The 14,747-nt window shown below is 39.5% G+C and overlaps 2 protein-coding genes across 3 annotated transcripts; both read right to left on the bottom strand.

Annotated features, from left to right (window-relative positions):
* Positions 1–41: 41 nt before the first annotated feature.
* On the bottom strand, positions 42–5,331 carry LOC146449219 (uncharacterized). 2 transcript variants are annotated; one of them, XM_085101616.1, is made up of 4 exons: positions 5,208–5,331; positions 3,774–3,901; positions 2,306–2,731; positions 42–1,324 (listed from the first exon to the last, which is right to left on the bottom strand). In XM_085101616.1, the coding sequence occupies exons 2-4, from the start codon at positions 3,867–3,869 to the stop codon at positions 962–964; spliced, it is 885 nt and encodes a 294-aa protein (XP_084957742.1). In that variant the 5' UTR covers positions 3,870–3,901; positions 5,208–5,331; the 3' UTR covers positions 42–961. The 2 variants fall into 2 exon arrangements, with proteins under 2 accessions (XP_084957742.1, XP_084957741.1); XM_085101615.1 differs by having other exon boundaries at positions 828–1,324; positions 3,774–3,891; positions 5,208–5,330.
* Positions 5,332–7,719: 2,388 nt separating this feature from the next.
* Positions 7,720–14,444, bottom strand: LOC146449218 (small ribosomal subunit protein eS19-like). The gene is made up of 6 exons (XM_085101626.1): positions 14,286–14,444; positions 13,641–13,741; positions 10,328–10,396; positions 9,566–9,680; positions 8,762–8,816; positions 7,720–7,788 (listed from the first exon to the last, which is right to left on the bottom strand). Exons 1-6 carry the CDS (start codon positions 14,357–14,359, stop codon positions 7,771–7,773), a joined length of 432 nt encoding a protein of 143 aa, XP_084957752.1. The 5' UTR covers positions 14,360–14,444; the 3' UTR covers positions 7,720–7,770.
* Positions 14,445–14,747: the final 303 nt, after the last annotated feature.

Here is a 14,747-nt window from a genome sequence, read left to right as displayed (position 1 = left end):
TTGCTGTCTGCTCGATTGTCTTAATATCCACAAAGCAACGATTCCAAAGCAAATAAAGATTTTATTTTTTTATTGAGTGACATAGGATCACCTCGATGATGGATAAATTGGAAAAATAATGTTCGTGCAACATCTTCTGCTCAGGGTGGAGCCGCGCGGGAAAACAGAAACGCGCGAGGATGCAGACCTTCGCGTGCGTGGGAAAGGAATAAGTAGGCAAAAAAAAAATTTCTTGTCCCCATTTCCGCGCGTTCAAACAGTGAAAACGGCACAAAACCGCACTGAAACGCTAGCTATACAGACTAGAGAATCTCTGGTGCTATAAGCTGAGTGAACGGAGCATTTATCGATCTTAAAAACGCATCAACTGAAATTAGTTTTAGGGAACTGGTCATAACAAGTTTGTTCGAAGAAGACCCACCTTTTCTGGGGTAGGGGGGTTATCGAAGACACCATCTATCTCATGAACATTACCGACAAAATTTTACTGGCTTTAAAATTTGAGTTGACACAGAAATTTTCAGCTAGGAAGAGTCAGCATTGCTAGATAAACAAGAAAAGTAACGTTTGAATCTCACTGTCATTTTTTACTACTGGATAGAGGGGTGGCTGTGCAATGAAGACACCATCTTTTAAGGTTGAGGAAGGGGGATGCAGGCCGAGGCCACCATTTATTTTGAGGTTTGGTAGGTCCTGCTCGAGTATACTACAATAAGGACACATTCGTTCTTCTTAATTGTCTCGCAAGCGTTCTTATGATGGATTTAGCTCTGGGCCCAGTTGTTTAAAGACCGATTAAGCTAATCCTGGGTTAACGTGATCGTGAACTTTTATTCGAGTTTAGTTACTAATCAATAAAGATCTTGTCCTGAGCGAGCCCAAAAAACCCCGGTTAACTTTAATCCTGGATTAGCGTTAATCGGCTTTCCCACAACCAGGCCCTAAATATTTACTAAGTATTTTATTGAGGTGGCGAAATCTCTCGGATCAATATGCTCCCATAACGATTGTACAGTTGCAAATTATAAGGCGCGGAAGAACTGGAATACGTGGGACAATTTTCCATCTGCAAGCCGACAGTAACCGGGCCAGATGGAAATTTCGTTTCACAAACTCCCTCGATTCTACCGTAGGAATAGAACGGATAATCAAGGCTTAGACCTCCTGACATAACAGCATTGATCGGTTCCGGGTTTCTGCATTCCAAATCATCGAAAGTGAAGTACCAACGTTTGCAGCAGTCTTTGCAAAGACCGATTTGGAGGTTGCCTTCATAGATAACGTGGAGGACAGAATTCGACTGTTCCTTGGTGAAGATACACTCCTATAAAAAGATAAAGTACGGGTCAATTGTAATTGCTATGGAAGAGTTTCTTGTAGCGCGCATTTACGCACAATAATATGAAGCCTGATTCACTGAAATAGCGACGGTAACCCATAACGATATACCCCTATGCGCAGCTTTTTGGGCGTTACTAAACATGTGTATTCTCGTCTTTTTGTATAGCGCTTTTGATCATTTTTATGTTAAAAGGTGCTATAGTAGGTTTAAATTATTATTATTAATTAATAATAATAATAATAATAATAATAATAATAATATTATTATTATTATTATTATTATTATATTTTATTATTATTGAAGATTTCATTTTTGTTTTCATGAATTATTTACATAACTAGCGGACACTGGTCTTGGCTAGTTATGTTACACTCAATCATTTTCATTACATTCATTATTATTATTATTATTATTATTATTATTATTATTATTATTGTTATTATTACTATTATTATTATTATCATCATCATCATCATCACTGGAACGGAACGAAATGTACCGGAATGACGCGGAATATACCGGAACACACTGGAATGGACCGGTCCATTCAGTTATCATTCCGGTAACATTCCTGATGTTCCGACATGTTTCGCTCCATTCCTGCGTTTAGTAACGCCCTGTTTTCTTTTTTTTTTTTTCAGATCTCTTTTCGGTGTTGCATATCTTAGTTAAAACACGCTGTTACATAAAAAACTAACATATAGAAAACGCTTCTCCTTACTCAGCCCAAATATCAACATCTGTATTCTCTTCACTCATCTCCAAATTTTTCTTGGCTCCAGTTGGGAGAATTTAGTTTAAAATAACCTATTTATCTTTGGTGATCGTTTCCTCTATTTTCATGACCTGTGTGTTTGATAAACTAGTGATATTAGAAGGCGAAATTAGATGCCAGTATCTTATGAGGGGCTTAAAGCCGTGAAGTAAGTCGCACCAGTAAGGCATGTAGCTGGCTATACCAACCTTCAGAAGGCCGTCGTCTTTACCACGGTTTAGCTCCCATGAACATCGCGACCAGCTCCCCAGGGTACTCGGAGGCCCCACATTCCCGCGGGGACCGGTTTGTCCAGAATACCCCTCGCTTCCTTTAGTCCCTTTATTTCCCGGAAACCCCTGATATCCTTTTCTACCTCTAAGTCCTGGTGGACCAGGATCACCACGATCTCCGGGTGCTCCGGTTACTCCGCGTTCTCCAGGATCCCCAGGGGGACCCGGTCGTTGCCCAGAAGGAGACCCTGGCGGTCCAGGCCTTGAGAGTCCCGGGGGACCTCTAGCCCCCTCCGATCCTTTCTCCCCTACGGGCCCCGGACGGCCTTGATTACCGACGGGACCTTTAGGCCCTTGGAGTCCTTGAAATCCTCGTGTTACTTGATCGCATTCACTTGCCATCTGAAAATCAAATTGTAAAAGTGAATCATGTGTGCAAAAATTAAGGATTTCTTATGTTCTTTATTTCAGTGCCAGTGCCATAAAACAGAATTACTCCAGATCAGGAGCCATAACCGATTATGGTTCTTGTCCAGACCTTGTAACGGTTTAACGGAGAGACTATAAGCAATAAAGATTAAAGAAAGAGAAATTTAAATAGAGATGGCGAACCTTGGTTAGGTGTCGAAATAGAAAAGATGAGATGTTACGAACGTGGATCAAAGCCAAATCTGAGTCCCAAATGAGAATAAATCCATGACCTTGCATGCACTGGTCGGATACTTCGTCAGTTCAACTCCCGGGCTGGGGGCGGGGGGGGATACTTCTCGGAATTTTTAATTTGGTGGGGTGTGCGGCTTTGTTTTCCAAACCCTGACCCTTTTATAGACCAAGATATGTAATTTTTCGGTGCCCATTTACAGAGCTGGTCTCTAGAGTCCAAGAGTCCAAAACGGCTCAAAAACCGTATACCCTGTGGCGCCGAACATACCTAATATAATATCCCAATAAGAGCTATTAGGGTAATGGGCTCCTGGAGCTATATAGCTTATATTGGGAAGTACCCCCCCCCCCCTCGCCCTCGGGGGGGATTCTACTCCATCTGCTTGTGTGGTTGATGGCTGATCAGGGCGATTCTGATTTATTCCTTGTCGATTTACTACGCTTTTTTCTGGGGCTCAAACGCGACTCGACTTTGCCGAGGCGAAAAATGTTCTTCTTCCTGAAGAATTTGAGGTGTGGGGGGAGTTGGTGTGCTTGCCCCCCAAATTCCCAGTGTTAGAGACCCTAATATATTTAGATAGAGGGTACAAGTCTCTGTCGGTTTAAATTAGGCCAGAACAGCGGACAAAACGTCTCCCTTTTTGAAGAAAATAATCAACACTTTATACCTTTTCGGTAAAAAAGCTAAAAAAACAACACTTTCTGGAACCGCATTTATCAAGAGTAAATTTGAAGACATGGGAAATTTAAACTGACATGACGGCTTCAAAAACAGTCTTACCCTTTGGCAATCCCCAGCAGTCCAAGGTCTACAAGACTGTCCATGAACAACGATTATGAAAACGCTCTGTAGAATCAATGCAGCGGATAGCTTCATCTCTTGATCAAGAAAAATCTTGCTAAATGAAACTGAAAAAACAAGATATGTCACTGCGAGACAGTGCAAAGATCTTGAGGTATCCTGTAAAAAATAGCTTAGTTTTCTATAAAACGTTTTTTAGTTTACGACCAGCCTCTCTTTCTTCCAGGGGTAGTCGAGTTAACACCCCTGGTTTTCTCGCGCGCTTTTACGAGAGGGTTTTTCTTGCGTGTTCTGGGGTAGGGCAATAAGCGGCGAGGAGCTAGGGTTGAAAAAAAAATAGAAACTGAGAAAGAATTTCAAGAGAGACTGCACTGAAGTTCGACTGAAACCGCTCCCTGATACATGACTTTCAATTAAATTTTACTCAAATTTCTGCAAGGCTGATCGGACTGCGTAGAAAACTTAACACGACAGCGACATGATAGAGACCAAACCGAGAATCAACAGAATGCGGCAACCGTGTGTCGGATTCTATCATGTCACTGTCATGTCGCTGTCGTGTTTAGTTTTCAATAGCCTGCAGTGCAGGCGTTTTTCATGGACTCGCTCCAGCCCTCTCGCGCTTCCTCGCCCAAGATGACAGAACCGAAGGATTATTCAGCGCTCCCGCTCCAAAAATACGCCTGCATTGCAGGCTAAGTTTTCAAGACAGTCCGATCAGCCTTGCGGAAATTTGAGTCATTTATATTTTTGGCTGATTAGATCTTTTACAGATCCTGCGTATTTACTTGCAGCATTTTCGTTTGCGGTCCCTTGGTTATTGCTTACTTTTAATTTAGTAGGTCATGTTTCGAGACAAGCCGAGTGAGGAGTCTTGATCGAGTTTATGTGTGCGTGGGTAAGTGTTAATTTTGTCAGTTCTTGTGTGACAACCTATTTACAGAGAAAAAGAGGGATGGCCAGTAGACAAGGAACTGAAGGCTATTTGCCTGCAAAATAGGTGATTTGGTAAAGTCAAGGACGGATTTTTCTCAAGCGCGCGGGCAGGGAAAGAGACTTTGACTGGAAACCGCAAGAGAACACCCGCTGCAAAACGTGGGTACCGCGCGTGGAGATTTACAATACGTGTTCTTCGCGCCTATCACGCGTTTGGTACGCGCACTTGGCTTTAACCGTATGAAGGTCCATCTTTCAGGACATTCAAGTCACATAAAATAAATCTTAAGATGCATTTTTGAAAAGCGCAAAGAAGAGATCGTATTATTTTCTGTTACTGCACAGATCTGCACATTGAATGGATCTCTCGCTACGAACTCTGACTGACTGCATTTGTCTGGAGCCCATATGTATTCTATTGTCTCAATTCGTTACTAGGTAATGGTAACAGTGAATACGGGTGTTATTGTAACTCACCTCTACTGTAGCAGCATATTCTTGATATACGTGATTTGTTTGTGGACCTTGCGTGTCGTTGAATAGATCTGATCAACCTCGGCTTGTAACATGGAATCTGATATCTTTTCTGCTCTGGCTTAAATCACACGTCAACACGAATCTGAGCGATGACCACTCAACTACACGCGTTTTCACGACAAGCGAGAGATCTCGCGCGAAAGCCGAGTTAGTAGGTAATCAAAATGGAATTATTACAAATTACGACCAGCCCTTGAAGTAGTCTGGACTTCTATTTCGACAGTCGACCTGCACCCTTCAAAAGCTCTATTTCACCCTGCAAACCTGCAGCTGCATTGGTTTTTAGAGGTTGGGATCATTGTTCTGTTGTTCCTCGGGGCAGGTCGCTCCTATTTCGGGGCCTCACCTGGCTATTCAAATCTTCAGTTGTTAATAACCGCAAAGGCGAAACAACTGTTACAGACATCCTTTATATAACATTTGTTTGACGTGATCTTTTGCTTTCGAGCCTTTGAAGCAATACTTATCAGCACTGAGACACACGTACCATCCCCGAAGCAATTCTCATTTCATAGGATACTGGGGTCAATCACGTCTATTAAAATTTGCATTTCTCAACTCAAAGCTGCCAATATTGAACGAACCAGTCTTCTCAGATTTAAGGACGATGCCTACTAATATCGAAGTATTTTTGTGTGGTTTATGACTATGCAAGGAAAGCAGATCTTATCAAGGGCTATTGAAATCCAAAAAGAAGATTGGGGGTAACCACGCATAATACAAAGCAATGTATGGCGTTTTTTTTTTTCGAAATTGAAACTTTATTATATCTGAAAAATGCATGGTTACCCCCAATTTCTTTTTGTACACCAAGAGCACTTGCTAAGTTCTGCTTCCTCTGCATAGTTTTAGACACGCAAAAATATCCCTGTGTTAGTAGGCACCACCTATAGGAAACCCGAGCAACCTCGTACCCAGCCTTCGTTCCCCTTGACCAGCGGTCGGGAAACAAACACGAGTATCTCGAGATGCGCAGAACTTATGCGCAGTAACAAAAGTGGGCACCGTCCTAAAGGACGGTGCCTACTAATACAGAAGTATTTTTGTCCGGTTTATGACTATGCGGGAAAAGCAGATCTTAGCAAGGGCTATTGGAATCCAAAAAGAAAATTGGGGGTAACCATGCATTTTTCAGAGATAGCTAGGCAACAATATCTCTAAAAACCGCCAAAGTATAAAGCAATGTATGGAATTTTTTTCCTAAATTGAAGCTTAATTATCTCTGAAAAATGCATGGTTACCCCCAATTTTCTTATGAGATACCAAGAGCATTTGCTAAGTTCTGCTTTCTACGTATAGTTTTAAACCGCGCAAAATGCGCAGAACGTATGCGCAGTAACAATAGTAGGCACCGTTTAAGACCTCGATTTCCCCCCACTTTTTAGGTAGCCGTTGGAATTGTGGGTAGGGCCAGAGCGTTTCAGTAAAGACCATATCGTCATTCAACCTCTTTCCCAGGGCCTTTGGGAGGCCTGCAACTCCCAATTTACAAGGGAAAAACCTGGTCATCATTATTTAATTATACGGTTGTCGAGGCCATGTTTGTGACATAGGCGTACAGTCTCTGGGTAAAAGGATGACTGGGTTATAGTAAAATGGCCGTTGGTAACCTTTTGGAAAGAAGGGAGGGGGAGGGGGTGCAAATAATGAAAATGAGAGGTGCTTTTTGTGGAGCTGACCTGTTGCCATGGTCAGAACTAGTCTTAAAGACAATATTGCAATACAACAGAGCTACAAAGTTGCTTATAGTTTGTTTGTTTTTAAATCGATTGCATGGTAATTTTTGCCCTTTGCCCATTAGCTGCCAACATCCAACTTCCCCTCAGGTCACAACAAAAAAGTAATCAGTCTCAATGTTCAACAAATTCTCCCAAATACTTACATTTTTCCAAAAAACTTCATTGAACTGGTTGGACTGAAAGACATCTTAATGGGAAGGGGACAAATGGGATACGAGGTCCCATGTAAAGCGACCGCCCATAAGAAATATGGATCACACGAGGAGAATAATTTTCGCAATTATCCTGAGAAACTGCATGGAATATTTCCCGATACTTAGCTGACAAGGCCATAGGCTGAACTGGCTAAAATCAGGGGATATTCTGTAAGATTGAGCAGGATAATTGATTTATTATTCAACACGTTGATAACAAAGCACAGTTTTATTGCATTAAGGCTGGAGACGGTCTTTATTTTGCCATTTTCTCCCCGACACACTAAATTATGTATATCACAGGATACCTGTTGACTACAGATTACAAATATTCAGTGCACTGTGACCATATTTGGGAAGTGTTACAATCAAATGTGTTGAATAATAGGCCTGTGTAGCAGTAATGAAACACATACAAAAAAAATGTGGAGGATGCATGTTTAAGGGACAAGGGTAGAATTTTCTAGGTTATGAGTACAAAGTTACAAGTAAACAAGTTCTCATTCCATCACTTAAATTAAACAGAAATGTTTATTTTGTTCACATTTTTTTACATGCTGTCTTGGTTGGTTAAGCACTGGATGCAACCTGTGGGTACAAAACATGAAAAGACAAAATTAGAACTATTACATAATTACACAATAGATATCAAGCATAAAAATACTGCACTTTGCTGCACTTATCACAAAGACATAACACTTGTTGTCTGTAGTATAACCTTGCATAGGTGTAAAGAGTAAAAACAAAAACCATGGGAGATGCTCACCTAGACTGACAAGTGATTTAACTAAGGTTTGTAAAACGGTCACTGGACAAATCAGTTCCAGAAAATATCCATACATGCACCTCCCCCCTATGAAAGGGATTTTCTTCAACACCCTCCCATCCCTCTGGAAATTCCAATTTAGCTTCATACTTTCCTTGGAATTTTCAATCCATTCCGTAGGGGTGGGAGTAGGGGTATTTTCTGGAACACAATGTTTGACTGAGAACTGATTTGAATAGGATTTGAAGGGAACTGGTCACTTATGATATAAATCACATGGAAAGATTATGAAGATTAAAAAATAAATAAATAAAAAATTAATAATAATAATAATAATAATAATAATAATAATAATAATAATAATAATAATAATAATAATAATAATTTAAAATATTGAGGGGCCGTAGCCAGGATGAAACATAGTTAAAATTTAAGAAAGCGATCTCTGGCTAAAATGATTAAAAACTACGAGCTTTCAACTGCCCGAACTGTAGTCTTCGACGGGTCAAATGAGTGATAAGAAAGCGATGAGAAAAAATTTTAAACAATTCACAATTCGCAATTCACGTTTTTTGTTCAAAATTTTTTTTCACCGCTTTCTTATCACTCATTTTACCCGTTGAAGACTGCAGTTCGGGCAGTCCAAAGCTCGTAATTTTTAATCATTTTAGCCAGAGATCGCTTTCTTAAATTTAACTAAATAATAATAATAATAATAATAATAATAATAATAATAATAATAATAATAATAATGATGAAATAAAATAAATTCCACAATGAAAGAAAGTTGCTCACCTGGCATGCGATACGGTCCAAATCCCTTTGACCCTGACTGGTGATTGATCGGCCACTAAAACACAGAGAGCAACTTTAATCAGTTGTGTGTACATCTTACATGCAAGGACCAATGAGACAGTTTTGAGAACATGAATAACATTTTGTTCGACAATCTTGGAAGTGAAAATTGGGCTGCCATTTACAAGAGGTTACTTTCAAGGGCCTGATATAAATGTATACACATGTATCTGTTCAACAAAACAGTCTCAACATTTTCTTCAAAAAATGTTTTGCCAATGTTGAAGCAAATGTATTATCTGTTTAAATGGGCCTTTTAAAACAGTTACTGCTGTGGCTTGTGTTACTCTTTAGTCTTACAACAATATTGTATGAGAAGCTGTATTGAGTACTGCACAGTCCAATGGCCCAGAAAGTAGAATTAAATTCCCCTTTCCTCTACAATTATTACCACTGCACAGCCAACACCCATTCTGTAATTTCCCCCTTTTAGAAACTTCATGAACTTGCATCAGTCACACTCATCACAGTCAAAAACAGAAGGAAAGTCCCAGGAAATGATGCTTATTGAAATACCCATTTTTACGCAACTGCAATATAATGATTGCTTGTGAGAGACGTTGAACAAGATATTGCAAGTTACACTACCTTATATTATAGAAATTCAAGGACTTTCAAGCACCAAAAACAAATTTTTTTAACACTTTTAAAGGCTTTCAACAATCTTTCAATTTAAGATAAATTTAACGACTTTGAAGTTAAAGGAGACCATGAGAGAAAGCTAAGCTGTATTGTTTGACCTACCCGCTGTTGTCTTTCTCAATCAATTTCAGCCCTTCAAGGCCTTTCAACACATTTCGAGCCACTGATGATGAGCTACGTTCAAAGTGGCTTGGCCTTGCACCTCGTCGCTTACGTCCTATTCAAAAGAAGCAAAGGAGTCAATAAAATGGTTGCCAAGACAATAACACAAAATTAACTCAGCAAGCTTGTACATCTACAGATTTTCATGCTATGTTGTACGAGTCTAACATGGCAAAGGTAATGACACTAAGACACGTTTGTACTGCATTTTTACAATTAACAACGGGACTTAACCTGGGACAAGACTACATGTACATGTGGTATGGTCCTAAACCCCAACAGTGATCAGGATCTATTCTCTCATAACATCTTTCCTCGGTCAAACATGTACAGCTGTATTTATGTGGGTGAGGAGAATGTCCATGTTCATACATGTATTTGGGATTTTTTTCTTTTACTTGTTTACTGGAACTTTCTCCGAGGAATAAAAACTGACTACATGAAGGGATGATGTGAGGAAAGCAATCCCCAGGATTTGTACCTGCAACTCATTAAACTGTTTTCAATCTGTGAGACAAAATTAATTATGGTGACTAAATTTTGATGAGATTGAACAGTTCACAAATGGATCAAGTCCTAACAAAATGTGCTGCCATTATGATCCCAACCAAAATCAAGGTCTCCAAATTTATGTTACTCTCCTAAGTAATGCAAAAAGCATGACCGCAGCAAAAACTATCAACACTAATGAACATTATGTACCTCCATACACACGGGTAAGATGACCAACACCAATTCCATTGCGAAGGTAGACGTGACGGAGGATTGAAGCTGAAAACAACAAACCAAATGCAAGTTTTAAATCCATCTTTACAAAGAATGCTGCCCTATATGGCACACCGGCTTAATGGGCAGTAAGTAAGTTAACAAAGAATACTTAACCCATTGCAGCCCACGTGTTTTTGACATTTTCACAAATTAGCATATTGTTAATAATTAACCCAATGTGCAGTAAAAATTGACAACTTACTGGGTCAAAGAAACAGCACTCCTTTGGTCTAGAATAGCTAGAATTTCTAATTGTCGAATAAAATACCCTACCTGTGAATTAAAGATTACCCAAAAAACAAAGCTGAAGGTAAAAATTTCGAAAATTTGATGAAATTTGATCCTCGCGTCACATGGCAGTAATTTGATCCGCTCTCGAGAAGACGTGTTTGTTTACGCAAGATTAGGCAGTTATCACGTTTTATCAATGAAAATAGAAAGAAAAACAGGCAATAAAGCTTTCCTAATTAAAACATTTATTCAAATAAGTCTTTGTATAGGTCTCAGAAGAAAACGCGTATAATTTTTGCCGCGAGGCGACCGACTCGCAAGCGATTTGAAGCAATTGCGAGTCAATTTTGAAGTGAATTTATCGACCCGTGCGGAGCACGTTTTTCAAAACTTTTGCGAAAACTGTTCGGAATATGAAGAATCGATCAATTAGAATAGTATTTCAGTACAAATCCACAATCAAACCTGTAATTCTTTGTGAGTTGTATTGCGAGAAACGCTCTAACATCACCAAGAAAGTCCATGGCGAAAATAATGATTTCAGGGGTTTCAATAAGTTCTGAAGTAGGCGGCAGACCTATAAAAGTAGGCGGCTGTAACACCTCAGGGGCCGTAAGGCCCCTCCCCCTAGGGGGGTATGGGGGCATGCTCCCCCAGAAAATTTTGGAATCTAGAAGCCCGGAAATGCCATTTCCTGCATTCTGGCATCAAATTCAGTACTAAAGTAAATATTGATTAACCCAAGTAACGACAGCATTAGTGACCACTGTATTTATTTTTTCAGGTGAAGTTCAATTTTAATAAAAGGATAACGTCAACCATAGAATACTGATTGAATCTTAGGAATTTTTCATTACATACAGTATACAGCAATGTGAAGCATTTCCAGATACATAGCTGAAGTCGAGAAGTATTACATCAAATGAAATAGGAAAACAATGTTTAGAAGTAAAATGAAATCTTGCTTTGTTGTTGTCTTACTATCAGTCTATGGTCACTAGCATAACCATTACTGATATCCCCATGTTTCCATGACTTTTAAAAGCTACTAAAAACTGCTCGTTACCTAAAAAAGGTATTTAAACTACTGCAGCATTACATTGGATAAATAAAGAACTGCTAGCCAGGGACAAGTCAGCGAGGACGAAGCAGACGAAGCAATGTAACACTTTGCCAGACTATTGCTACAGAGTATCACCCACATAGTGTCTGAAGCATATCATCTTTGATTGTACTTCTCATCCGCGTCTTAATGCGCTTGATTGCTGAGGCGCCCTTTTCAGTCCAAGCGTTGCTTACTTTTATTAAAATATGCTAAAATACTGCCGCCTCCCCCGCGTACGTTTACGGCTGGGTTCCATCGTCCAAACACATGGACCGGAACTGAAGAGCGAATGTGATCGAGGCAAGAATTGACACCAGTCTCTCTCCTCTGTTTAATCAACATGGCTGACTTCGCAACTAAACCATCGCGCGTTGAAATCGTTTTTAAATACAACCGTGACCTTTCCGAGAAATATACTAATACAGCGACAGAAAAAAATGGAAACAACAAAGAAAATGTTTTCTCTTTATTCCATATTTCGTATTTAACAGGTGAGAAATTGTGTGACTCAAGAAACTCAAGGGACAACGCGTGACTCAATTGACAGAACATTTTATTTTATACGGCATTGAGTTTCAGGCTGTTCTAGGCTAAAATTTTAAATGTTTAACAACTGATCAACAGTTGAAAGTAGCCGGCGAAACGTCGCTGAGTAGCCGGCGAACTTCGCCGGCTGCCGGCTCTTATATACAACCCTGGATTTGAGATGTCCGCCAGCTCATCGCCTCGGTAAAACTACAAATTTTCCTCGAAGCATAATTTCTTTACCGTTAATGCTTGGATTTCCGCTGTTGAAACTGTCGAGTATTCCTTAGAAGTTCCTCTTTCGATTTACCGTTTCGAAAAGGTGTGTTTTCCTTCGGAAAATGCGAAATTGGCGTCTTGAATATTTGAGCGTAAAGCGCGTGGCCCGCCATTATCGATGAAATCTGATATTTTCGGAAGACAAAAACCTTTTTGTGTCTAGACCCCTCTAAGACCTAAAAATATATGCGCAGATGATAGACTCTGATTGGTCAGTCTTTTCTAAAGACAATTAGAACAATAGAGGACAAAATTATCCCTTCTAGGGGAGGCAGGAACCTAGCGCGGACGTGCGAAATTTATCGGCTGGTTTTGGGCGCCTCGGCCGTTAATGGGTTAAACCCCTTACTATTTTGGAGAGAAAATCATTTTCGTCAGATGTTTACTGTACTTTTCTACTGCTCCACTAAGTGATTGCTTTTGTGCAAAATGCTACCACTAAGGCTTGAATGACAATATCAAAATTGTTACAGCTTACATGTCAAAATATATGATACACAGCTCCTGATTACACGTATCACTTTCCTCACACGTGAAATAGTGATACACACCATCTGATATGGCTAACAGCTGTTTGCGAACAAAAATTAAGTTTACACCTTTTCAGTATGTATACAACAAACTGAGTTACTTCACTGGGCCTTCACATGGAGACAACAAAAGGCAAAACTTGAAAGGTCTGGGAATTTTTGTCCCTTCAATCTGGTATACACTATGCAGCAATTCAGTTTATCTTTTATTTTATTTATATGTGAAGGCAACAACCCCTTTCTTCGCTTTGCTGTGCCTTTCAATAGGATACAGACTGAATTTCAACACCAACTAATGATTTGCATGTTTTACTGACATCAATCATAATTATGGCGACAAGTGGCTGATCACCAAAAATTACAGAAACCAACAAAGTGGATTGAAATCTGCCAATCACAGCAAAGGAACATGACCTTTTGACCCTGTTGAGCCAAACATTTTTGTTTTCTAAGGGGTCCACTGCAATGATTGATGGCTGTGAAAAGTATAATGGTTGGTTGAATCTTGAACTTCAGAGTCTGCATGTTTATTGAAAGGTGCAGTAAGAACTCAGTAGTGTTTCAATGTAACTCTTACCTGCCCTGATGTAGTACCAGTCAGGGTCATAAGGAGCAAGTTCCTTGCTTTTAGCTGTTTTCACCAGATCAACCCATTCAGGCACCTTTAACTTTCCACCCCTGATTGAAGATAAATTAAAATTAGTAATCAATAAGTGTTTCTGAGATCAGACACTCATCCCCAGTTAAATGATAGAACTGAACACAATCCTGGCTAATATTTTCTGAGATGGAAAAGGTTTGAAGTCTACATTTGTGTTCTGGATGAATATGTATGTAACCAGTCACCATAAGCTTAGTGATGCTGTCACTGGGAATTTTTTTTTATTAAACCACTGACTTTTAAGCTCAATTAACTGACAATGTTTTCAGTATGACAAGTAATACAGCTGAAATAAGCTAACAAAGATTCTTGTATTAAGAATTTGAAGTAAAGAATCATCGAATGTAAACAATCCTTCGAATTTTGAAGGCAACAACGTTACGTTTGTATTAATTATAAGCTTAGCAGAGCAAATAACTTCGTAAGTTTCCCAGAGCATTTGAAGAAAAGCTGTTTAAGAAAACTAACTTTAAAAATAAAGAGGAAACAGACTTTTCAGGCGACCCAAACGACGATAAAACCTATAATCATTTAACAAATCAACTTTCATAATCTGCTTACTTCTTCAAATGGGCTGCCAAAGCCTTGATGAATTCGTGAGGACAAACGTCTTTAACTGTCACACCACCAGGCATCTGACACGAAAAACACCAAGAGTTACTTACAAACGCATAAACGAAGAGATAAATAGTGTTTAAACTCTCTAAGAAGAACCATTTCAACTGAATACACGTGGTTTATTCGAAATCATGTCCGCCATCTTACCTTGCTGGAAGAGAAGAGAAAGAATGCGGGGCGGCCCGCGCAGGATAAAGGGGCTCGAAACAGTCTTTCTCGGCCCGTCGCAAGTGGAAAATTAGAACGGTGGATTTTTAGGAGACGGGAATCGCAACAATCATTTCATGGACTGTGACAGATTTGGAAACGTCTGAAAATGTATTTTTTTAAAAAAAATAACAATTTTTTCGTCAATACTACGCTCTCATATTCACCTGAGCTATCAAATGCCTCAATCTTATATTT

This window comes from Pavona decussata, unplaced genomic scaffold (assembly GCF_977016875.1).
Source record: "Pavona decussata unplaced genomic scaffold, jaPavDecu1.1 SCAFFOLD_602, whole genome shotgun sequence".
NCBI classification, from domain to species: Eukaryota; Metazoa; Cnidaria; class Anthozoa; order Scleractinia; family Agariciidae; genus Pavona; species Pavona decussata.
The sequence above is the reverse complement of the archived record's forward strand: the minus strand, read 5'-3'. Positions and strand labels throughout refer to the sequence as shown.

What these genes read in the sequence shown, in the direction of transcription:
- LOC146449219 (XM_085101616.1), bottom strand. Translation starts at nt 3,869, where the DNA reads ATGAAGCTATCCGCTGCATTGATTCTACAGAGCGTTTTCATAATCGTT. An exon ending in CTGCTGGGGATTGCCAAAGG is followed by an intron (nt 2,732 to 3,773) that starts GTAAGACTGTTT and finishes TTTGATTTTCAG; the next exon opens with ATGGCAAGTGAATGCGATCA. An exon ending in AAGACGACGGCCTTCTGAAG is followed by an intron (nt 1,325 to 2,305) that starts GTTGGTATAGCC and finishes ATCTTTTTATAG; the next exon opens with GAGTGTATCTTCACCAAGGA.
- LOC146449218 (XM_085101626.1), bottom strand. Translation starts at nt 14,359, where the DNA reads ATGCCTGGTGGTGTGACAGTTAAAGACGTTTGTCCTCACGAATTCATC. An exon ending in TTGGCAGCCCATTTGAAGAA is followed by an intron (nt 13,742 to 14,285) that starts GTAAGCAGATTA and finishes ATCTTCAATCAG; the next exon opens with GGGTGGAAAGTTAAAGGTGC. An exon ending in ATTGAGAAAGACAACAGCGG is followed by an intron (nt 8,817 to 9,565) that starts GTAGGTCAAACA and finishes TCTGTGTTTTAG; the next exon opens with TGGCCGATCAATCACCAGTC.